We start from the raw sequence: 24,999 nt of genomic DNA, 5'->3' as shown, positions 1-24,999 counted from the left end.
AAGATGTTGAAATTATGAACTTTTTTTGTTTTAAGCAGAATATATTAAAATGACTTGAATAACGCATCTGATTCCACCCTCCCTCAAAGTTAAATTCAGCTATTAGTCTATGTACTTCATGAAAATTGCGGATTTAACCCTTATGCTTTAATTTGATCAATTTTAGTCTCCATACTTTTCTAATTTTGAAAGTTCTGACTCAAACAGTAGCAGTTAAATTTATCTGGTTAAATTTAATTACTAATCCTGTACTACGCATATAGTTGTAAATTTAGTTCATATTCTCCAGTTGGATCATACTAAGTCCCTATACTTTTTAAATTTTAAAATTTCAATATTGACGCAAATGATACTCATTCATTATCAGGATTTTTAGTGAGTAATATGGGGAAATAACAAGCTAACATGATATTACACATGTGATGATATGTTTACAAAGACTAAAAATGACTATATTAAAGTACATAGACTAAATCCATAACGTTTACATATTATAGAGATTAATAGCATAATTTAACCTTTTTTAAATTTTTTTATTGTTTAATTATATTGATCTTCCACTAAATTCAAAATAAGCTGCATCCAACTATTACACGGGGGATAAATTTTTCTTTTTCAAAATTCATTTTTCAAACATAATATTTTTATTCAAATTCTTCAAATTTTGAAGCTTGAACAAGTAAAGTGAATAATTTTATAAACCAACATAAACTATCAATATAAAATAAAAAAGGGTTATCGAGCCAACTAGTTATATTCGATCATAGTTAGTTTTTGATAGATGTGTTCATGAGTTGAACAAGTCAAGTCGAGTTTAAGTATCTTATTCGATCGATCCAATTTTGAGTTAAGATTAAGCTTATAGTTTTTAACTTCAACCCAGTTCAACCACTTATTATTTAAAAATAATAAAAATAAAAAATATTTTTATTAATATTTATATATTTTAAATTAAATTCAAATAAAAATATTTTTTTTTTATTTTTTAGGGTAAACTACCTCCAGGTCACTAAATTATTAGTAATATGTTTAAGTCACTCAACTTCAAAAATTTACAAAATGAACTATTTGAAAGTTTCTATTTAAGTTACGTAACTGTTCAAAAGTTTTTATATAAGTTACTAGGATGATAAGTTTTTTTTTTTTAAGTTCGGTTAGTAGGCTTAAAGTGATGACTTGACGATCGATACGATTTAAAGAAACATATCTTACATCGAAGTCCATCTGACCGTAAGTGTTAGAGATAAGAAAAGAAAGTTATTTGGATTTTGATTTAGAAATTCGTGACGTTTAAAACTATTTCATGAAAAAAAAATTTAACTTTAGAAGAGAAAGAGAAGAAGAGTTTTTGATTGGCGCAAGTGTTGTGAATGAAGAAGGCCATAAAACATCGAGTTTCACAGCCTAGTGACTTAAATGAAAACTTTCAAAAAGTTCAATGACCATTTTGTAACTTTTTGAAGTCGAGTGACCAAAACGTAAACTTACTAATAGTTTGGTGACCTTGGATGAAATTTACCCTTTCTTCAGTAGAATGGATCATTTAAGTGGACTCGAGAGGACTGAGCTTGAGTTCGGGCCTAAAGATTTTTTTGAATCGGGTCTTCACCTGACCCGGCCGGCCCATGAACTATACCGGACGTCAACTATCTTTTAAAAACGTTGAAAACCGAAGCAACACTGATAAAATAAAATTAAGAAGAACAAAACTCTCTATAATGGAGATATCGTCGATTCTTAGTACAAACAGGTTTCAGTTTCATCACCATTTTATCATCCATCCATTACCCTCTTCTTTTCCGACAATTCCTTCAATATCCTATCCCACCCCAAGAGCCAGCTTCACTAATCTCACCTCTGCACCACCACCAGCAACTCCCTTTAAAGAACCCAACCCCACTCGTCCTCACTCCAAGTCTTACTTAAAAAGACAATCTGCTCTTCTTCAGCTCCAACAATCTTCTAATTTGAGCTCTTCACTTCAAGAACTCGGTGGGATTTTAAAGCCGCAAGATTTGAATGTAGTTTTACGACATTTCGGGAACTTGGGCAAATGGCATCATCTTTCTCAGGTACCCGGATTTTTGTATGCAGTGGGAAGACATGAATTTTGCGTTAAAAGTCTTAAATTGAAATTTTAATTATTGGGAGGACCAAAATGCAAATTTTCCATTTACCAAAGGCCTGCCTGTCCCTTGGTTTCACCCCTGTTTGTATGCTATTGCTACGTATCCTTAATGTCAAAGTAGATATTTTGTTTGGATGAACTTTGATTCTTTGTTGTTTCGAATAAATTTTTTGCTGCTGTTAAAAGGGTCTTAAATTGAAATTTTAATTCTTGGGAGGGCCTAAAATGCAAATTTTCCATTTCCCGAAGGCCTTTCTGTCCCTTGGTTTCACCCTTGTTTGTATGCTATTGCTATGTATCCTTAATGTCAAAGTAGATATTTTGTTTGAATGGACTTTGATTCTTTGTTGTTTGGATAATTTTTTTGCAGCTGTTTGATTGGATGCAACAGCATGGGAAGACCAATGGTTCATCTTATACCACTTATATGAAAGTTATGGGGAAAAAACTCAGCCCTGTTAAAGCTTTGGCGATTTACAATGGTATTCCTGATAAACCAACCAAAGTTAATGTGTTTATATGTAATTCTCTTCTTAGTTGTTTGGTTAGGAATGGGAAATTCGACAGTGGTATCAAATTGTTTGATAAGATGAAGCAGGAGGGTCTAACCCCAGATTTGGTTACGTATAACACGGTATGTTTCTTAATGCAACTCAGAATATAAGGTAAAAGTACCATGAAGGCCACTACACTAGGAATCAGATTGCATTTTGTCCCCTTCACTAAAAAATGGGCAATTTAGTCCTTGTACGTTAGATCAAAGAGCAAACAACTCCTTTTTGTTAAAATTTCACATTTACCTCATTCTGATATACAAGGACCAATTTTTAGCAGTAGAAATGAATGAAATTTTTAATAAAACTGACCAATTTGCTCTTTGATCTAACATATAGAGACTAATTTTCCCATTTTTTGAATAGAAGAGGTAAAATGCAATCCAACTTCTAGTACAAAGGCATCCACGGTGCTTTTACCGAGAATATAATGGTTGTTTTCGAATGTGAATCTTTAATTGTTGTTTTTGTTTTTGTCAATACTTAGTTGCTGGCAGGTTGCATAAGAATAAAAAATGGGCATTATAAGGCATTAGAGTTGATGAAGGAGTTGAAATATAATGGTTTGGAAATGGATAATGTGATGTATGGAACACTTTTGGCCGTTTGTGCTTCGAGTGGGCTTAGCGAAGAAGCTCAAAACTACTTCAACCAGATGAGGGATGAAGGCCTTTCACCTAATTTATATCATTACAGTTCTTTACTTAATGCTTACTCTTATGATGGGAATTATCGTAAGTCCGATGAGTTGATGGAGGAATTGAAATCTTCAGGGTTAGCACCAAATAAGGTTTGCTTTTTTTTCTTTTTTTTTTTATTTGGTTAGATTTCAAAATTGCATTAAGGAATTAGCTAGGTTACTTGCGTGTAAATTGAAGTTTCGTTTATTTTGTTTTGTAATTCTTGCAGGTTATACTGACTACTTTGTTAAAGGTGTATGTTCGAGGAGGCTTGTTTGAAAAATCGAGAAAATTATTATCTGAATTGGAAGCTTTAGGTTATGCTGAAGATGAGGTACTTCGATAATTTCCTCTCATTTTGTGCCTGGTCAAATATGAGATGTGAAAAATGATAAAAGTTATGCATTTATTTATATGATTAAGCTTCATTGGCTGCTTTTGTGATTGAAAACCTTGCTTAGTTTTGTAACTAAGTGCTCGTAATATGCACACACTTATGCAGATGCCTTACTGTTTATTGATGGATGGTCTTTCCAAAGCTGGGCGCCTTGATGAAGCAAGATCAGTTTTTGCTGAAATGCATGAAATACGTGTCAAATCCGGTAAGTTTACAAGTACTGAGTGTTCAAGGAACACTGGCAAATGATTTAAGGCACGCTTACCTTGTTATATTGAAGTTTCATCTCCCCTTGTTTAGTAAAAGTACTATGGAGGACCTTGTACTAGGATTCGGATTGCATTTTGCCCTCTTTACTCAAAAAATAGGCAAATTAACCGCTATATGTTAGACCAAATAGCAAATTGTTCATTCTATTAAAAATTTCATCCATTTCTATTGTTAAAAATTGGTCCATGTATGTTAACATTAGGTACATGTGGCATATCATGTGTCCTTGTCTAGTTATTCTGTCAGTTATGCCAGTTTTTAATAGTAAAAATGGATGAAATTTTTAATAGAAAGAACTAATTTGCTCTTCGATCTAACGCACAGGGACTAATTTGCTCATTTTTTGAGTATAGGGAGCAAAATGTAATTTAACTCTTAGTATGGGATTCTCTATGGTACTTTTACCCTTGTTTTGGTTCCAATTCCAAGTATATGAAACTTATTTGTCTCCTTCAGATGGATACTCGCATAGCATCATGATCTCAGCTCTGTGTCGAAGCGAGCTTTTGAAGAGGCAAAGAAGTTGGCTCAAGATTTCGAGGCCAAGTATAACAAGTATGACCTGGTTATGTTAAATACGATGCTTTGTGCTTACTGTAGAGCAGGCGATATGGAGAGTGTAATGCAAACAATGAAGAAAATGGATGAACTTGCAATCAGTCCGGATTATAGCACTTTTCATATCCTAATAAAGTATTTCTGTAAGGAGAAACTATATCTTCTTGCTTATAAGATCATGCAGGACATGCACGGTAAAGGATATCATCCGGAGGAGGTACAGGACTTTCAAACTTTTAGATGTTATTATGAATGGTAGCGTGGGTTCCTGAGTTGTTATCATAGTCCAGCATCGGTTCAGCATAACTAACGTAATCCCATGAGTTTTTCTTCACTTTGCGCATCGTATGAAACACTCTTAGGACTTGGTCCATTCTTCCATAGAAATGTTTTGTACTTCCAGTTACGGGACTCCATACTTGGTTGCCTGTCATAATACAAATTACTGGAACAAATCTTTTTGTCTATACAATTGTTATCTCCAACTATACTCTCTTTTTTTTCCCGCAAATATGCCTGAAGGCAGTTTCTTGTCGTTATGTGAACGTTGTTTGCTCAAGTTTATTCGAGTTGCTGCTTTGGCAGTGGACATGTTACTTAATAACAAGGGTCGCATTAAAAGCTGTCCGGAAAACATACCTAAGTTATTGGTTTTACTTTAATGGGAATTCTACGCTTGGCGTGTAGGCAGCATCTTTTATGGAAATAAGTTAAATCATTATAACCATACAATTCTATTCTATTTGCAGGAACTTTGCTGCTCCTTAATATTTGAACTTGGTAAAATGAAGGCTCATTCTGAAGCATTTTCGGTTTACAATATGTTGAGATATAGCAAAAGAACAATGTGTAAAGCCCTTCATGAGAAAATTCTACATATTCTTATAGCTGGAAAACTGTTCAAAGATGCATATGTAGTTGTCAAGGTATGTGATAGAACTATCAGTCCCTTCTTTACTATCAATTTTTTTCTCTCAAATTATTGCTCTTATCAGGATAATGCAGAACACATCTCTCAGCCTGCTATAAAGAAGTTCGCAAGTGCATTCATGAAGTTCGGTAATATCAACTTGATAAATGATGTCCTGAAGGTTATTCATGGTTCTGGGTACAAGATTGATCAGGTAGGTATTTATGGACTTTAATTAATTTGATTCACGAATTGAAATTACTTTTCTATGAACTTGCCATGTCTCTGCTGTTCTGCATTCTGATGCATGGACTGCATCTGCGTTTGATTATCATGAGCTTGGTGAATGTAGGTATACTTAGAGCTGAACAGATCATATTAATGTTATAATCCATCTGCTGGATTAAATATCTCCAGTCCGTGAAAGCTATACCCTGGAGATCCTTAGCATGGATACATCGGTACTGTAGTGGCATTATTTTTAGTTTTTATTGCCATAGAAAAGATGGTCAAGTTAAAACATAGGTAATAGTTTCTGATTATGTTACTCGAACTCGGGTGTGTGTTGTATACAGGTATGGATGGTTTTTCTAAGTTTTTTCATGTATTTGAAGGATTTTTGGAGGTCATATCCTTGTATCGGTGTGTCAAACACCAGTGTCGGACATGGGTACTTCATTAATAATGAAGAGTCCGAGCAACATAGGTTTTTGAACACAATTAGACCCAGTCCTACTTCCATGGAATTGGAGCAATATCTCTTGATTTTGATACAGGTTTGGCTGTGTGTTATAATTCATAATATGATCAAATCATTCGATTTATTCGGTTTTACACAGGGACTGTTTCAGACTGCTGTATCCCGTTATATTGCTCAGCCCGAAAAAAAGGAATTGCTCCTGCAGTTGCTGCAGTGGATGCCAGGACAAGGATATGCTGTTGATTCAACGACAAGAAACCTGATTCTTAAGAACTCTGAGTTTCTTGGGCGCCAACTCACTGCAGAGATATTATCCAAGCAACATATAATGTCGAAAGGGTCACGGCCTAAACGTTAGATCACGGATGGGTCAGCATTCAATGGAGCAGTTTACATTGAATAGAAGGATTCCAATCAAATAATCTGGTTGCAGGTAATGATAATTCTGATTTTCCGAAATCCAATTCCTTTGTGTTAACGTTTCTTCTTTCTTGTGTTCCAAGTTTTTCATTTTTCCAAAGACATTTCAATATCAAAATATCAATGCTTTTAGGATCTGTTTGTGTTTGTAGGGAAGACCTTTCGTCCATGTAAAAAGCATGTTTCAACCTCTTTTCTTGAGCTTCACTCAACAAACCATTAGATAATACCTTGTGAAGTGAAGGTGGACAGGATTCACTTCCCTCAGCTGATTTCTGTAAATTTTCACCTGGAAATCGATGCTTTGTAAAGTAGAAGCTTTGAATGGAGAACAACACAGAGTTTTTTCGATAGGAGAGACAAGTTTTTGTGTTGGTTTCCGTTCATGCAATCATTTTTAAAAAGTGATATTAATAACTCCGCAACCTTCATAATTTTCACTCGCAAACAAGCTGCTTTATAATATATGTAAGTGCTTCTCTTTATTCCTTCAACAATATTCTTCTTTTACAAGCAAGCGTTCTCTTTTTTTTTTTTTTTTTTTTTTCATGAATACGGCTCTTGGACCGACTCAAAGCTGAAGTACTGCATGCTGATCGCCTCGAACCACAGCTAAGACCTGCAAAAATTTGCAGGAAACTCTTAAAATCTGGGGAGTTCCAACTGGTATTATTATTGCAAGCAAGAATGTGATCATGAAAAGAAAACCTTACCTCGCTTATGGAAATACTGCGACCGGAATCATTTTTCAGACAAAGCAAAGCCGCCCGAGCCATACAATGAACCACCTTCAAATCATCTTCTTTATCCGCCAATCTTGGATCCATCAGTTGAGTGACTGAACTGCTTTCTAGAAGCGGCAGTGCCTTCATTTAAGTATAAAGAGAATTAATGTCATCCGAATACATAGTCAGACGTTGGTATAACCTCGTGATAGACAAATGTTAGTATCTAACATTCATCTAAATCCGGGTAACATAGCTTATATTTGTTCGATATTTCTAGCTGCCTAAAAATTTCTTAGAACATATGTGATGATTCATAATCATTTTCATCAAGAAACTCCTATAAAAGTTTTATGGAAGCTCCTATATTGGAAGTTAGATTGTATTTTGTCTACTTTACTCAAAGAATAGACAAATTAGTTTATCTATTTTAGATTAAAGAGAAAGTTGATCTTTTTCGTTAAAATTTCATCCAGTTATATTATTAAAAACTAGTGTGGTTGATAGAATAACCAAACAATGATACAAGACGTATTTTGTGTATCTGATGTTGATGTATAGGGATTGATTTTTAATAATAGAAATGAATGAAATTTTTAACAAAAGATCAGTTTGTTTTTTTATTTAACGTATTAAGATTAATTTATTAAATTTTTAGTGGATGGAACAAAATACAATCTGATTTTTAGTACAGAGGCATTCATGATACTTTTACTGAAACCTCCTTATTACAATTGAAAATCGTCACCATAGGAAGCAATTTGAACAAAAATCTTACCCAGTCTATCAAGGACTGACCCTCATTTTCATGTGGAAAGCAACCTGCAACTTTTCCAGAAATAAGCTCCACAAGAAACAATCCATAGTCATGTATATCCACATAAAGTTGCTTGTCTTCCTCTAGGTTTGGGCATCTTCATCCACCAAAAACAGGTTCAAAATTATCACAAATATTTTGACATGGGTGACATTTATTTAAAGATTACATTATAGTGGGATCTTGTGAGATTTTTTTAAATCAACGGTTAAAATAAAAAGGAAGAAAAAGAAACATCAATACATTGTTGATCATGTCATGTAAAATTCACATTTTAACTAATTTAATTGGTTTTAATACTAAAGAGTGAGAGAAACTAATTTCTAGAGAAAAGCAACATATTGGTAACGGATTTGATAAGTTTCAGGTCTTCCGTATAATTTCTTAGTTTCTAACATGACTTGATCAAACAGTTATAACTCTTATTTTTATCTTTTAACTATTACCGTTGATTTAAAAAAGACCTTATAAGATCTCACCTTAAAAGTTACAGGCAAAAACGTGTAACAATTCAACTCATATGGAGAAAATTTTTTCTTACTTTCCAGTTGAATTCCCGTTAAAAGGAACATCACCTTTGTACCACTTGGCTGTCATAAAATTACTTAGCTTCAATATGGTAATACAAATCCATAAACATCAGTCAGTAATCTGTATGCAAATTTCTAATGCAAAAGATATAGTTTTAGATTTGCTTACCATAGGTGAGCAACCATGAGAATAAACAATGCTAGATGAACAAACAGATTGATGAACGATCGGTCCGTCGGGGCATTCTTCATGGAGATAGCGCAAGCTACCGCCTATTTCAGTAGCAGTATACCACCTTGCTCTCCAAGAAAGGTTAATAGCAGAGACATCACCTGCAGAATATTAAGAATGTTTTGCTCTAAAGCTGTGGAAACTGAAACGGGGGAATAAAGGAAGAAGGTATCTTACATTGCAACTTCATAGCAAAACTATACAAACATGGATAATCGGATATGAGTAATCTGTTCGTGGCGGTACAGCAATATCCAATGATGTTCATGATATTGCGGTGGCGTACACGGGAGAGGATCGTAAGCATCGACCAAAACTGTTCATCGTCTTGAATAGATTTGACTATAACAGGTGTATTCTGCAATACCCCTTCGTAAACTTAAGGTTTCCCTCTTGACAAACGATATCAGAGAAGCCGTTCGTAATCTCTTCGATTTCACTGAACAAAAATTCTCGAGGAAAACCAGGTCTAAATTGTAATGGACACCAAGAGGGACCCCGTGGAGCTGGTTGTATCGATGATTCCCCTTCCTCAATCACGTTCTGATTTCCGGTTTCTTGATCATTAAGGGATGGATCATCGGGCCAAGTTTCAGCATCGGCTTGTTCACTACTTACAGGAGAGCAATCAGGCTTGGGAGCCCTTGATGGCATTAAAGTAGCAACATCTTTTCCTTTCATTACTGCAACATTGCATTCAACATTCCAATATATACACATTTTGTACTTCTTTAAGTGGCTGTCAATAATCAAGATTATAAAAAAAACACTAATCAATATTCAAATTTAATACCCTTTTTCCAGTTTGAGAAATTGTATGCATTAGAATGCAAAAAACAGAAGCAATGAAAAGGATAGTTGGCCATACCTGTCAAGAACAATCCATCTTGTGTTAGCATTTTCTGCTTCTTTGAGTGTTATTTCTTCAGGACATATTCCAGCAGCAAGTTTGACCTCCAACTTAACCTAATCAGTACAAAGTTTCAGATAATATGCCAGTAAAACCCTATTTACCGACAAGTCTCGAGTGCAATCATAATATACAATACACTCTTTAGGGAAAAAACTCAAGTTTAGGATCGTAAATGAGATAATAATGCTCGCAAACTATTTGAGTTCGACTTGAAAAAAACTTTAATTTAATTTGGTAATTATCCCAATCTCGATCTTGAGCAACTCAAACTTTCAACCGAGCCAAATTCAAGCACTATCTCGATTCGAACGTCTCACTAGCCTAATGGAGCTTTTTATTTTAATATATTTTTATATCATGAAATTTAAACTTTTTATCTTTATTATATAGAAACAAACATAATCAAGTTTTGAGTACGAAAATTGATAAACATGTTTAATTATATCTCAAGCCAAGCTCAAGCATAGAAATTGATGCTCAAGTCAAGCTTGAGTCGAATATCAAGCCTCAAATTTCTAGTCAAGCTTGAGCTTACCACTATTTGGGCTCAATTCAGCTCGACTACACCCCTACGCAAGTTCAATTCTAGAGATCATATTGTTAGAGGCAACAAAAATCCCGAAAAGATTTAATCCCTATATTTCGTAAAACGGGCATAGAAGATAACTTAGTTCGAAAGGAATTTTTCACTTACCTCGTTTCTTTTACATTGTTTAGAGAAAGGTTGAAGGATAGCTTGGAACTGTTCCCTTTTTCTCTCAATTTCTTCACCAAGATCTCTGGGTTTCACTTCTGCATGTCCTGATGAAATTGAAAACTCCAACTTTTCCACTACAAAAACATTAGATGAACAATTTAACTCATGAAATCCATAATATTATGCAGCCTGCACCATGTGAAAAATCCATGAACTCATAACATATCTAAAATGAGATGCCAAAGCAGTTTGGACCCAATTTTCAGAAATTATTTCTCAGCCTGAAAAATCTAGAGCTTTGATTATCAAATGTAAGTCCATTAATCTAATATCCCTAATCTCTTATGTCTTGACCTTGATAACAAGCTGAGTGCTTAACAAGGAATTTAAGCTTTTTACTGTCAAGTAAAAAGAACAAACAATTCAAGAATTCATATGTGCCAAATGTATAAATACTTCTCACAAGGAAAAAGAAAATTTCTTTGGCCATAACCCAACATAGCTTGTCTGGTTGTAGTCAAGAAAACAAGCCACCTGACATAACAAGTGCTTGTTAATGCCCAGTAACCTTATCAAAGACTCTAAGCAACCAATATTACAGGACAAACAAACTGATCACTAAACAGATCACGTAGGCCAGTGCACTAATATGATTAGACAGATAGTCACTGAACATGCATCGGTAGCCCTTTAGGTAGCTCGAGTGTTATGTATAAATTCCAAGTATGAAACTCATCCTCAACGCTTACACTTTATGGAAAAACATGAAAATAAATTTTGGGATCTCTAATTGGGGTTTAATTAAAATTTTTTAAAATTTTGATTAAAAAGATTAATGAAAATTTATAAAAAAAGTAGAGGTCTAATTAAAATTTTTTAAACTTTTGAAGACTTAATTAAATTTTCTAAAAACGTTAAAGAATCTAATTAAAATTTTCAAAAATTTTGAATGATATAATAAAAGTTTTTCAAAATTTTGAGGCTAAGGTCTCCTACTCCGGCTCCAATGATGTTCTATCCTCACCTATACATAGAAGCTAAGTTAGGGTTGTCTATGAGTCGGGTCCCGATCGAAAAGCGTGAGATTTTGGGCAAAAAAATAAGGAGTTGGGTCTCAGATAAGGTATTTTGGCCCGGCCTACCCGAATTTATAAAAAAATTCTAATGTTTTGTTGTTGTTTTCCCACTGTTTTGCTACAATTTCATTGTTATATTGTTATTATTTTGTTGTTATTGTCTGGATATTATATAACTAATGTTTTATTGTTAAATTTGCTACTATTTTAGAGTCATTTGCTTGTTAAGTTGCGCATATCTTAATGTTATTTAAGTATAAAGATATTTTTAAATTTATTTTCAATTTGTTGGAAAACATTTATTTTAATGTTTTTAAGTCTATTTGATGTATTATATATATATTTTAATTTTTTATATAAAAATAAAATAAAATAATTTTAATACAGCCGAACTGGGCCCAAATTTTAGTATTTTTATTCGGACCAGGTTTGGGCAAAAATTTAGACTTATGGACAACTCTAGCTAGGGGTAGACACGAGCCTTCGCTCCTAAATTAATTTTTTTTCTTTTTATTCCTTTTAAAAATTATAAAATTTTAGGTTAATCTAATGATAAATTTACATGTTGGCCTCTTAAAATTTAAAATTCATTTCTATTCCTTTAAAATGATTATAATTAATCCCTCAAAAAGTTATAAACTTTTATTGAAAATTATATTTTAACTTTCACAGATTTATAATTTAAATTTGACCCTTAAAAGAATTTCTCACTTCACCCCTTGCCTACGTACCTTTTATCAACCCCCAAACTTTACATTTACCTCACAAGTATTTTCGGAAAAGATTGTATGAAACAGTAACGTCACGTCATTTTGTAGTTGTATGTTACATTAGTATTTTCATCTTGAAATTCAGTATTTTCATCCTAAAAAAATTAAATCCAAAAAAAAAATCTTAAAATTCAGGATGAAATTACTGTAATATAAAACTATTAGAAAGAGATAATATCCTTATTTCATACCATTTTTTTCTCGATATTTTCGAACCCCAAATTCGACCTGCCAGCCTATACTAGATATGAGAGATGCCAAGCTCTTTTTATCAAACACAGAGTACTAAATAAACAAAAAAAATAAAATAACTCACATATTCCAGAGAAGTTAAATCTCAAGTTCAAAGGAAAGCATTGAGTAGCGTTCTTCTTCCCCATATCACCCAAAATTGCGACGACGATCACGGTGTTTTTCCGGCGAACGACGTGTTTAAGAGCCCAGTCAAGTGGCTCCACCATTCCTTTGCTTCTCTTACCATCTATCACCACGATCACACTCTCTCTTGCCATCGATTCCGCTTCAGACACCATCTTTGTTGTTGTTAGCTTCGTGATTGTCAATCTGAAACTAATTAATGAAATGCTCTTCAGCTGGACATTGGGGTAAAGATGGTCACTAAATATCCATTAATGGCGACTCGGACTAGATTGTAGTTTTTAGTTATAATCGCCTGTTAACAATGTTGCAATCTCATTGGCATGCTGTATCATATAATCCAAAAAATAGCTGTGTATTAAGACTATATGAATTTTATATGGTAATTATAAAAATTTTAAATTAATAAAGGTAAAATTTCACTTTGACTCCCTTAAAAATGATAAAAATTTGATTTAATCCTTTAAAAATTATAAAGATATATGCTATTTAAAATGGTGAAATTGTATTTTTACTATTGTAAAAATTATAATTTAATTTCGGCCCCGTAAAAAAAATTTCTGCCTTCACCCCGTGGTAAAACTTGGATTGTATTTTTATTTGAGATCTAAAATTGGCAAGTTTTCTTAATTCGGTCCTTAAATATTTTTTAACTTGGCAATTTTTTTCAATTTGGTCCTCAATTTTGTATTCTATTAAGGTAAGATGACATGGTACTCTTCATCACTAGAAAATTTAAAATTTTTCATATAAATTTTAAAAATACAAAAAAAAAATTTTAAGGTAATGATGTGGCACAATCTTGAAGTGCCATGTTGTCACACTTTAACCGACTAAATGTGAATCAAAAAAGTTTAAAGACTAAATGTTTTTCTATCTTTTTTATTTTTTATATTTTTAAAATAAAAGACTTTTTATATTAAAGAAGAAAAAAACAAAAATGATATTTTTATAACAACTTAAAATTGTTTATTTTATAGGATAGTTTTAATTAAATGATGTTACATTAATTTAAAATATGTCGTGATATAATACGGCACGTTATTGAATATATCGTAGTTAAAAAACTCAAACGATTGCATTTAATATAATTCGATTTCATATATTATTTATTAGTTAAATGCAACCGTTTGAGTTTTTTAAATTACCATGATTCAAGTGATCATGCTTTTAATTAAATCGTTAAATTCAATATTTTCCATGTTAAATATTATGTGAATATTTTTTTCATCTTAATATTACTAAATTTTTTTTAAAAAAAATTATATTATTAATTTTTATTAGAGCTCACTTGTTTTTAATTTTCTATGAAAAATTTAATTATCTTTCTCAGGTACCCAGATTTTTTTATGCAGTGGGAAGACATGAATTTTGCGTTAAAAGTCTTAAATTGAAATTTTAATTCTTGGGAGGGCCAAAATGCAAAATTTCCATTTACCAAAGGCCTGCCTGTCCCTTGGTTTCACCCCTGTTTGTATGCTATTGCTACGTATCCTTAATGTAAAAGTAGATATTTTGTTTGGATGAACTTTGATTCTTTGTTGTTTCTGTTAAAAGGGTCTTAAATTGAAATTTTAATTCTTGGGAGGGCCTAAAATGCAAATTTTCCATTTACCGAAGGCCTGCCTGTCCCTTGGTTTCACCCCTGTTTGTATGCTATTGCTATGTATCCTTAATGCCAAAGTAGATATTTTGTTTGGATGTACTTTGATTCTTTGTTGTTTTGGATCATTTTTTTGCAGCTGTTTGATTGGATGCAACAGCGTGGGAAGACCAATGGTTCATCTTATAGCACTTATATGAAAGTTATGGGGAAAAAACTCAGCCCTGTTAAAGCTTTGGCGATTTACAACGGTATTCCTGATAAACCAACCAAAGTTAATGTGTTTATATGTAACTCTCTTCTTAGCTGTTTGGTTAGGAATGGGAAATTCGATAGTGGCATCAAATTGTTTGATAAGATGAAGCAGGAGGGTCTAACCCCAGATTTGGTTACGTGTAACACGGTATGTTTCTTAATGCAACTTAGAATTTAAGGTAAAAGTACCATGAAGGTCACTGCACTAAGAATCAGATTGCATTTTGTCCTCCCCCACTAAAAAATGGGCAATTTAGTCCTAGTATATTAGATCAAAGAGCAAACAACTCATTTTTGTTAAAATTTCACATTTACTTTATTCTGATATACAGGGACCAATTTTTTGCAGTAGAAATGAATGAAATTTTTAATAAAACGACCAATTTGCTCTTTGATCTAACATATAGAGACTAATTTGCCCATTTTTTGAATAGAAGAGGTAAAATGCATTCCAACTACAAAGGCATCCAGGGTGCTTTTACTGAGAATATAATGGTTGTTTTTGAATGTAAAACTTTAATTGTTGTTTTTGTTTTTGTCAATACTTAGTTGCTGGCAGGTTGCATAAGAATAAAAAATGGGCATTATAAGGCATTATAGTTGATTAAGGAGTAGAAATATAATGGTTTGGAAATGGATAATGTGATGTATGGAACACTTTTGGCCGTTTGTGCTTCGAGTGGGCTTAGCGAAGAAGCTCAAAACTACTTCAACCAGATGAGGGATGAAGGCCTTTCACCTAATTTATATCATTACAGCTCTTTACTTAAAGCTTACTCTTATGATGGGAATTATTGTAAGTCCGATGAGTTGATGGAGGAATTGAAATCTTCAGGGTTATACTGACTACTTTGTTAAAGGTGTATGTTCGAGGAGGCTTGTTTGAAAAATCGAGAAAATTATTATCTGAATTGGAAGCTTTAGGTTATGCTGAAGATGAGGTACTTCGATAATTTCCTCTCATTTTGTGCCTGGTCAAATATGAAATGTGAAAAATGATAAAAGTTATGCATTTATTTATATGATTAAGCTTCATTGGCTGCTTTTGTGATTGAAAACCTTGCTTAGTTTTTAACTAAGTGCTCGTAATATGCACACACTTATGCAGATGCCTTACTGTTTATTGATGGATGGTCTTTCCAAAGCTGGGCGCCTTGATGAAGCAAGATCAGTTTTTGCTGAAATGCATGAAAAACGTGTCAAATCCGGTAAGTTTACAAGTACTGAGTGTTCAAGGAACACTGGCTAATGATTTAAGGCAAGCTTACCTTGTTATATTGAAGTTTCACCTTCCCTTATTTAGTAAAAGTACCATGGAGGACCTTGTACTAGGATTCGGATTGCATTTTGCCCTCTTTACTCAAAAAATTGGCAAATTAATTCCTATATGTTAGACCAAATAACAAATTGGTCATTATATTAAAATTTTCATCCATTTCTATTGCTAAAAATTGGTCCATGTATGTTAACATTAGGTACATGTGGCATGTCGTGTGTCCTTGTCTAGTTATTCTGCCAGTTATGCCAGTTTTTAATAGTAAAAATAGATGAAATTTTTAATAGAAAGAACCAATTTGCTTTTCGATCTAACGCACAGGGACTAATTTGCTCATTTTTTGAGTATAGGGAGCAAAAGGCAATTTAACACTTAGTATGGGATTTTCTATGTTACTTTTACCCTTGTTTGGTTCCAATTCCAAGTATATGAAACTTATTTGTCTCCTTCAGATGGATACTTGCATAGCATCATGATCTCAGCTATGTGTCGAAGCGAGCTTTTTGAAGAGGCAAAGAAGTTGGCTCAAGATTTCGAGGCCAAGTATAACAAGTATGACCTGGTTATGTTAAATACGATGCTTTGTGCTTACTGTAGAGCAGGCGATATGGAGAGTGTAATGCAAACAATGAAGAAAATGGATGAACTTGCAATCAGTCCGGATTATAGCACTTTTCATATCCTAATAAAGTATTTCTGTAAGGAGAAACTATACCTTCTTACTTATAAGATCATGCAGGACATGCACGGTAAAGGATATCATCTGGAGGAGGTACAGGACTTTCAAACTTTTAGATGTTATTATGAATGGTAGCGTGGGTTCCTGAGTTGTTATCATAGTCCAGCATCAGTTCAGCATATCTAACGTAATCCCATGAGTTTTTCTTCACTTTGCGCATCGTATGAAACACTCTTAGAACTTGGTCCATTCTTCCATAGCAATGTTTTGTACTTCCAGTTACGGGACTATATACTTGGTTGCCTGTCATAATACAAATTACTGGAACGAGTCTTTTTGTCTATACAATTGTTTTCTCCAGCTATACTCTCTTTTTTTTCCCGCAAATATGCCTGAAGGCGGTTTCTTGTCGTTATGTGAATGTTATTTGCTCAAGTTTATTCGAGTTGCTGCTTTGGCAGTGGACATGTTACTTAATAACAAGGGTCGCATTAAAAGCTATCCAGAAAACATACCTAAGTTATTGGTTTTACTTTAATGGGAGTTCTACGCTTGGAGTGTAGCCAGCATCTTTTATGGAAATAAGTTAAATCATTATAACCATACAATTCTATTCTATTTGCAGGAACTTTGCTGCTCCTTAATATTTCAACTTGGTAAAATGAAGGCTCATTCTGAAGCATTTTCGGTTTACAATATGTTGAGATATAGCAAAAGAACAATGTGTAAAGCCCGTCATGAGAAAATTCTACATATTCTTATAGCTGGAAAACTGTTCAAAGATGCATATGTAGTTGTCAAGGTATCTGGTAGAACTATCAGTCCCTTCTTTACTATCAATTTTTTTTCTCTCAAATTATTTATCGTATCAGGATAATGCAGAACACATCTCTCAGCCTGCTATAAAGAAGTTCGCAAGTGCATTCATGAAGTTCGGTAATATCAACTTGATAAATGATGTCCTGAAGGTTATTCATGGTTCCGGGTACAAGACTGATCAGGTAGGTATTTATGGACTTTAATTAATTTGATTCACGAATTGAAATTACTTTTCTATGAACTTGCCATGTCTCTGCTATTCTGCATTCTGATGCATGGACTGCATCTGCGTTTGATTATCATGAGATTGGTGTATGTAGGTAAGACTTAGAGCTGAACAGATCATATTAATGTTATAATCCATCTGCTGGATTAAATATCTCCAGTCCATGAAAGCTATACCCTGGAGATCCTCAGCATGGATACATCAGTATTGTAGTGGCATTATTTTTAGTTTTTATTGCCATAGAAAAGATGGTCAAGTTAAAACATAGGTAATAGTTTCTGCTTATGTTACTCGGACTCGGGTGTTTGTTGTATACAGGTATGGTTGGTTTTTCTAAGTTTTTTCGTGTATTTGAAGGTCATATCCTTGTATCGGTGTGTCAAACACCAGTGTCGGACATGGGTACTTCATGAATAATGAAGAGTCCGAGCAACATAGGTTTTTGAACACAATTAGACCCAGTCCTACTTCCATGGAATTGGAGCAATATCTCTTGATTTTGATACAGGTTTGGCTGTGTGTTATAATTCATAATATGATCAAATCATTCGATTTATTCGGTTTTACACAGGGACTGTTTCAGACTGCTGTATCCCGTTATATTGCTCAGCCCGAAAAAAGGGAATTGCTCTTGCAGTTGCTGCAGTGGATGCCAGGACAAGGATATGCTGTTGATTCAACGACAAGAAACCTGATTCTTAAGAACTCTGAGTTACTTGGACGCCAACTCACTGCAGAGATATTATCCAAGCAACATATAATGTCGAAAGGGTCACAGCCTAAACGTTAGATCACGGATGGGTCAGCATTCAATCGAACAGTTTACATTGAATAGAAGAATTCCAATCAAATAATCTGGTTGCAGGTAACGATAATTCTGATTTTCCGAAATCCAATTCCTTTGTGTTAACGTTTCTTCTTTCTTGTGTTCCAAGTTTTTCGTTTTTCCAAGACATTTCAATATCAAAATATCAATGCTTTTAGGATCTGTTTGTGTTTGTAGGGAAGACCTTTCGTCCATGTAAAAAGCATGTTTCAACCTCTTTTCTTGAGCTTCACTCAACAAACCATTAGATAGTATCTTGTGAAGTGAAGGTGGACAGGATTCACTTCCCTCAGCTGATTTCAGTAAATTTTCACCAGGAAACCGATGCTTTGTAAAGTCGAAGCTCTGAATGGAGAACAACCCAGAGTTTTTTCGATAGGAGAGACAAGTTTTCGGGTTGGTTTCCGTTCATGCAATCATTTTTAAGAAGTGATATTAATAACGCAGCAACCTTCATAATTTTCACTCGCAAACAAGCTGCTTTATAGTATATGTAAGTGCTTCTCTTTATTCCTTCAACAATATTCTTCTTTTACAAGCAAGCGTTCTCTTTTCTTTCTTTTTTTTTTCCATGAATACGGCTGTTGGACCGATTCAAAGCTGAAGTACTGCATGCTGATCGCCTCGAACCACAGCTAAGACCTGCAAAAATTTGCAGGAAACTCTTAAAATCTGGGGAGTTCCAACTGGTATTATTATTGCAAGCAAGAATGTGATTATGCAAAGAAAACCTTACCTCGCTTATGGAAATACTGCGACCGGAATCATTTTTCAGACAAAACAAAGCCGCCCGAGCCATACAATGAACCACCTTCAAATCATCTTCTTTATCCGCCAATCTTGGATCCATCAGTTGAGTGACTGAACTGCTTTCTAGAAGCGGCAGTGCCTTCATTTAAGTATAAAGAGAATTAATGTCATCCGAATACATAGTCAGACGTTGGTATAACCTCGTGATAGACAAATGTTAATATCTAACATTCATCTAAATCCGGGTAACATAGCTTATATTTGTTCGATATTTCTAGCTGCCTAAAAATTTCTTAGAACATATATTTTCATCGAGAAACTCCTATAAAAGTTTTATGGAGGCTCCTTTATTAGAAGTTAGATTGTATTTTGTCTACTTTACTCAAAGAATAGACAAATTAGTTTATCTATTTTAGATTAAAGAGAAAGTTGATCTTTTTCGTTAAAATTTCATCCAGTTATATTATTAAAAACTAGTGTGGTTGATAGAATAACCAAACAGTGATACAAGACGTATTTTGTGTATCTGATGTTGATGTATAGGGATTGATTTTTAATAATAGAAATGAATGAAATTTTTAATAAAAGATCAGTTTGTTTTTTTATTTAACGTATTAAGATTAATTTATTAATTTTTTAGTGGATGGAACAAAATACAATCTGATTTTTAGTACAGAGGCATTCATGATACTTTTACTGAAACCTCCTTATTACAATTGAAAATCGTCACCATAGGAAGCAATTTGAACAAAAATCTTACCCAGTCTATCAAGGACTGACCCTCATTTTCATGTGGAAAGCAACCTGCAACTTTTCCAGAAATAAGCTCCACAAGAAACAATCCATAGTCATGTATATCCACATAAAGTTGCTTGTCTCCCTCAAGGTTTGGGCATCTTCATCCACCAAAAACAAGTTCAAAATTATCACAAATATTTTGACATGGTGACATTTATTTAAAGATTACATTATAGTGGAATCTTGTGAAAATTTTTTAAATCAACGGTTAAAATAAAAAGGAAGAAAAAAAACATCAATACATTGTTGATCATTTCATGTAAAATTTACATTTAACCAATTTAATTGATTTTAATACTAAAGAGAGAGAAACTAATTTCTAGAGAAAAGCAACATATTGGTAATGGATTTGATAGTTTTGAGGTCTCCCGCATAATTTATTAGTTTCTAAGGTGACTTGATAAAACAGTTACAACTTTTATTTTTATCTTTTAACTATTACCGTTGATTTAAAAAAATCTGTAAGATCTCACCTTAAAAGTTATAGGTAAAGTGTAAAAATTTAACTCATATGGAGAAAATTTTTTCTTACCAATTGAATTCCGGTTAAAAGGAACATCACCTTTGTACCACTTGGCTGTCATAAAATTGCTTAGCTTCAATATGGTAATACAAATCCAAAAACATGAGTTTTTGATTAGAGCTCACTTGTTTGTGAATTAAATCGTTAAATTCAATATTTTCCATGTTAAATATTATGTGAATTTTTTTTCATTTTAATATTATTAAAAAAATTTTAAAAAAATTATATTATTAATTTTGATTAGAGCTCACTTGTTTGTAATTTTCTATGAAAAATTTAATTATTTTTCTGGACATTTAAGCTTTAAAATTAATAAACAAATTGAAGATAAAACTCAATTTCCAACTCAACGGTTAAACTGGCGGTTAAGATTATTTTCATTTTTGGTTTTTGGCTTTTTTAATCCATATTTCAGCATTTTCCCACTTCACAGCCGGCATATCCGCTGCGACAAAACGAAGCAATGACGACTGCGACCGCGACGGCGCCGCCTTGCGTAGCTCACTTAGTTAGCCATTCCACAGCTCGTCTTCAACACTCCAGAGCCGCTCTTCTTCTTCACCTAAACGCCGCGTTTCGGACTAAGAAAACCACCAAGAACAATCTCTCATCGAGAAACACTTCATCTACCATCGCCGCCGCTTTACCTTTCGAACTCTCCCCTCCTCCTATCGATCACGATTTCCTAGTAAGTAGCTTTCTTTCTCTTTTAATCCTAGGAAAAAAACTTCGTTTATGGACTTTAATTTCGATTTTTTTTTGTTGCAGGATTCAGTTACAGCAGAAGGAGCAAAAGTTTCTGAGGAAGGGATAATAGAAACGTTTGAAAATGACGATGAAGCTTTGGATGCATTCGATAATGGCGTGGTGGTAAGATTCTACTTTTGAATTCCTGTCTTCGTTGATCCAATCTCTTACTAGAATTTCTAATATTATCTTCTTCTTTTTTATTTGATAATTGCTCTAGGTTATGGACCTTTCACATTTTGGAAGGATAAGAGGTTGGTGTCTCCACTTAATTCCCGCTTCAATTAATTTTAGGTTTTTAAATTTTATTTATTATGAATTTATTATTCTTTATGAAAATTTACATGTATTGGATTGAATTGTTGAAAAAGCCAGTGGAGATGATAGGATTCAGTTTCTTCACAATCAAACCACTGCCAATTTTGAATGTCTTAGTGAAGGGCAGGTGATAGATCTAATCATCTAATCTACCCCTTCTTTTTTCTTCTCTTTTGCTTAATTTGATTCAAATTGATTGGATTTTGTGTAAAATTCTTAGGGATGTGAAACCGTTTTCGTTACGCCGACGGCAAGGACGATTGATATTGCTTATGCTTGGATTATGGTAGTTCTTCTTTTTGCTATCTCTAATAATCTTTAGTTTTAGTTTATAGTAATGGGTTGATCCTAGTTGATTTGTTAAGACTTTACTATACTTTTGTTTTATGTTTTTACAGAAGAAAGCAGTTTTATTGATGGTTTCACCAGAGACATGTGGAAACATAACTGAAATGCTCAATAAGTAAGTGCATCAATGATCAATCTGTTTTAGATCCTTACCTTCATTTACGAAGAAAAAAATGGAGAGTTTTCAATTAGACATGACGTGCTATGTGTACCTCATGTTGATGTAAGTAGAAATTGATGAAATTTTTAATAGAAAGATCCGTTTGCTCTTTGATCTTACGTACGAGGACTAATTTGCCCATTTTTTTAGTAAAGGGGGAAAATGCAATCCAACTCTTAATACAGAGTCGTCCATGATACTTTTACTGTAGTAAGTGCTAAGCTTTTCTTATGCAGGTACATATTTTTTGCTGATAAGGTAGAGATTCAAGACATCACCAAGCAAACTTGCTTATTCGCTTTATCTGGTCCCAAGAGCTCTGAAGTAAGCAATTTTGTATAAATTGTGCATATTTCCAGGATATTTCTCTTTTTGTTGGTTTTAATCTGATAATCTTAATGATAGGTGATGGCTAATTTGAATCTGGGTGATCTTGTTGGACAACCATACGGCACAAATCGTCATTATAATGTAAGATACCTGTATATTGCCAATGCCAAGTTGTAAATGTTTGAACATTTGAACTATTTCGTATTAGAATGAGGTAATCTAATATCAAAGCAATACTTAGAATGAGAAAATAGTAAAAGTTTACTCTGTTTAATGTTCATTTCAGTGAATCAAAAATAGGATCATTAACCAATTTCAGGTGAACGGTATGCCTATAACTGTTGGGGTCGGAAATATCATTTCCGAAGAAGGTTTTTCATTGTTAACATCACCAGCGGCAGCCGATTCCGTCTGGAAAACTCTTCTATCTCAAGGTGCTATTCCTTTAGGTTCTAATGCCTGGGAAAAGCTAAGGATTACACAAGGTGGTAACTCTTGATTTATTGGTTAGTCATGGCTTAAGAACGGTGTACTTATTGTAACAAAGTTCCTAGGAAATTCTAATTTAATTTTGCAGGTAGACCAGCTCCTGGAAAGGAACTTACCAATGACTTTAATGTTCTGGAGGCTGGTCTTTGGAACTCAATTTCATTGAACAAAGGTACCTAATCCTTACCATGTGTTAAACTGAACTATTGGTGGAGTGACAAAAGACTTGCGATCAAGTCTTTTTGTTGACAGGGGCGAAGGCAAGGGAGCAAATTTTCCATTTGGCCCTTAAAAATTTATGAAATTACATGTTTGTATAATAATAAAATTGCATTTTGCCTCCCCAAATTTATGATTCATCTCTTGATCCCCAAAGCAATTTTCTGGATTCGCTATTATCCTTGGACAACCCCTACCCCCAACCCTTATGATATATACATTTCTTACCATTGAATGTCTGCTAAGAAAATTACAAAACATGCTTTATCGGACTCTATGATCCTTAGGCTGTTACAAGGGACAAGAGACAATATCAAGACTCATTACATATGATGGAGTTAAACAGAGACTGTGGGGTATTCATTTATCAGCACCTGCAGAACCAGGCAGCCCCATTACAGTTAATGGGAAAAAGGTTCTGATCTCACTCTTTACCCGAACTGATGATATGCATGGTTTCATATTTTGGGTAATTTTGGGAACTATTGACATAAAGCTACTCTTTAAAGGGAAATTTCTGCCATCAGTCCCTGTATTACTTGTTATGAATTTTAAAATTCCAATCTTAATAAAATAATAACTGTCAAATTCATTAAGTTATGTTATTTCCAGAAAATGATGTGGCAAACATGTTATCACATACATAATGCTTTATCAAATTGTTATTTTCACATTACTCACAAAAAAGTTAGTTACATTTAAAGACTATTGTTTGAGTTAGGATTGAAATTTTGAAATTTTAAAATTTGAAAAATATAGGAATTAATAATGATCTAATTGGAGAACATGGATTAAACCTACAACTTTAGGCATAATACAAGACTAATAGCAAAATTTAACCAAAATGATCTAACTACTAGTATTTAATTAGAAAAGTACATTGACTAAAATTGACCAATTTAAAGTACAAGGACTAAAGCTACAAGACTTATAGAAGTATTTGACCTTCTTTGAATTCCTGCAGGTGGGAAAGCTGACAAGCTATACAACAGGAAGAAAGGAATGTGACCATTTTGCTTTAGGCTACATAAAGAGGAAAGCGGCTTCAGATGGAGACACTGTAATTGTTGGAGAAAAGATTATTGGGACAGTAGTAAATGTTCCTTTTCTTTCTCGGCAATCTCCACCTCCGGTAAAGAACTCCGGCCCTCGACTCAATTGAAATTATATGGATATAAACAATCTTGGTTCAAAGGTTTTTCTGGTATGGCTTAGCTTTTGTCAAGTTTCATACCGCTTTCTTTGATTTGTATCTTTTTGGGCTTTAATTCCTACGTACCGAAGCATTATGCTCCTTTCGTTGTAATGTTTTTACAAATCGATGAACTCGATCCCTCCTTTTTCTATGATAAATCCCTGAATTTTGTATACTATAGCTCTTCTTTGTGGTATGCTAATGTCCATATTTAGAGTTGAAGACTTGCATCTTTGTATTTTTTAAAGTGATGGGTTAGGGATGTAATTGAACCGAATTGAGCTTGAATGAAGCTTAAGCTGAACTAAATTTTGTGTTCCAAAGTTCAGTTGAACTTTAATTTAAGTTCTACTTTAAAGCTCTAGTATAAGTTAGAATTAGAATTTTTTTTTTTAATCTAGGTAACATTTAGGAAAGTTCGGATCCGGATTTAGATTTAGATTTTAGAAATTTATGATTTATATTATTTTTAAATTTTTTATTTGGTAATGAAAGTATTTAAAATTTAAAATTTTGAATTAATCCAAATTTATTGTTGGATAATTCAAATTTAGATTTTGATTTCAACTAATTCTAGATTTTGAAAATATTTTTTTAATTTTATTATTTAGGAGGATTTTAAACATTGTTGTTTGAATCGAACTCGACCAACCAATTGGACCGAGAATTAGCTAGGGTATCAG

At 33.3% G+C, this 24,999-nt stretch overlaps 3 protein-coding genes and 1 pseudogene across 6 annotated transcripts; 3 read left to right on the top strand and 1 right to left on the bottom strand.

Moving 5' to 3' along the window:
* Window positions 1-1,688: 1,688 nt before the first annotated feature.
* On the top strand, window positions 1,689-7,716 carry LOC121214856 (pentatricopeptide repeat-containing protein At1g10910, chloroplastic-like; annotated as a pseudogene).
* On the bottom strand, window positions 6,994-13,004 carry LOC107908770 (serine/threonine-protein kinase CDG1). Of its 4 annotated transcripts, XM_041089236.1 has the most exons (6): window positions 9,099-9,236; window positions 8,859-9,022; window positions 8,701-8,768; window positions 8,121-8,256; window positions 7,331-7,483; window positions 6,994-7,236 (listed from the first exon to the last, which is right to left on the bottom strand). In XM_041089236.1, the coding sequence occupies exons 1-6, from the start codon at window positions 9,226-9,228 to the stop codon at window positions 7,189-7,191; spliced, it is 699 nt and encodes a 232-aa protein (XP_040945170.1). In that variant the 5' UTR covers window positions 9,229-9,236; the 3' UTR covers window positions 6,994-7,188. The 4 variants fall into 4 exon arrangements, 2 of the variants coding, with proteins under 2 accessions (XP_040945170.1, XP_040945169.1); XM_041089235.1 differs by having other exon boundaries at window positions 6,994-7,483; XR_005910587.1 differs by lacking the exons at window positions 6,994-7,236; window positions 7,331-7,483; window positions 8,121-8,256 and adding exons at window positions 9,790-9,887; window positions 10,529-10,665; window positions 12,694-13,004 and having other exon boundaries at window positions 8,859-9,660.
* Window positions 13,005-15,422: 2,418 nt separating this feature from the next.
* Window positions 15,423-19,738, top strand: LOC107907708 (pentatricopeptide repeat-containing protein At1g10910, chloroplastic). The gene is made up of 7 exons (XM_041089234.1): window positions 15,423-15,554; window positions 15,722-15,821; window positions 16,342-16,661; window positions 17,194-17,370; window positions 17,441-17,569; window positions 18,185-18,478; window positions 18,617-19,738. The coding sequence occupies exons 2-6, from the start codon at window positions 15,722-15,724 to the stop codon at window positions 18,401-18,403; spliced, it is 945 nt and encodes a 314-aa protein (XP_040945168.1). The 5' UTR covers window positions 15,423-15,554; the 3' UTR covers window positions 18,404-18,478; window positions 18,617-19,738.
* Window positions 19,739-20,851: 1,113 nt separating this feature from the next.
* On the top strand, window positions 20,852-24,489 carry LOC107908769 (putative transferase At1g60990, chloroplastic). The gene is made up of 12 exons (XM_016836034.2): window positions 20,852-21,198; window positions 21,279-21,380; window positions 21,478-21,511; window positions 21,629-21,702; window positions 21,796-21,861; window positions 21,974-22,038; window positions 22,320-22,407; window positions 22,489-22,554; window positions 22,733-22,898; window positions 22,991-23,074; window positions 23,409-23,536; window positions 24,086-24,489. The coding sequence occupies exons 1-12, from the start codon at window positions 20,974-20,976 to the stop codon at window positions 24,281-24,283; spliced, it is 1,296 nt and encodes a 431-aa protein (XP_016691523.2). The 5' UTR covers window positions 20,852-20,973; the 3' UTR covers window positions 24,284-24,489.
* Window positions 24,490-24,999: the final 510 nt, after the last annotated feature.

Source organism: Gossypium hirsutum, chromosome D02, assembly GCF_007990345.1.
Source record: "Gossypium hirsutum isolate 1008001.06 chromosome D02, Gossypium_hirsutum_v2.1, whole genome shotgun sequence".
Taxonomy (NCBI): domain Eukaryota; kingdom Viridiplantae; phylum Streptophyta; class Magnoliopsida; order Malvales; family Malvaceae; genus Gossypium; species Gossypium hirsutum.
The sequence above is the reverse complement of the archived record's forward strand: the minus strand, read 5'-3'. Positions and strand labels throughout refer to the sequence as shown.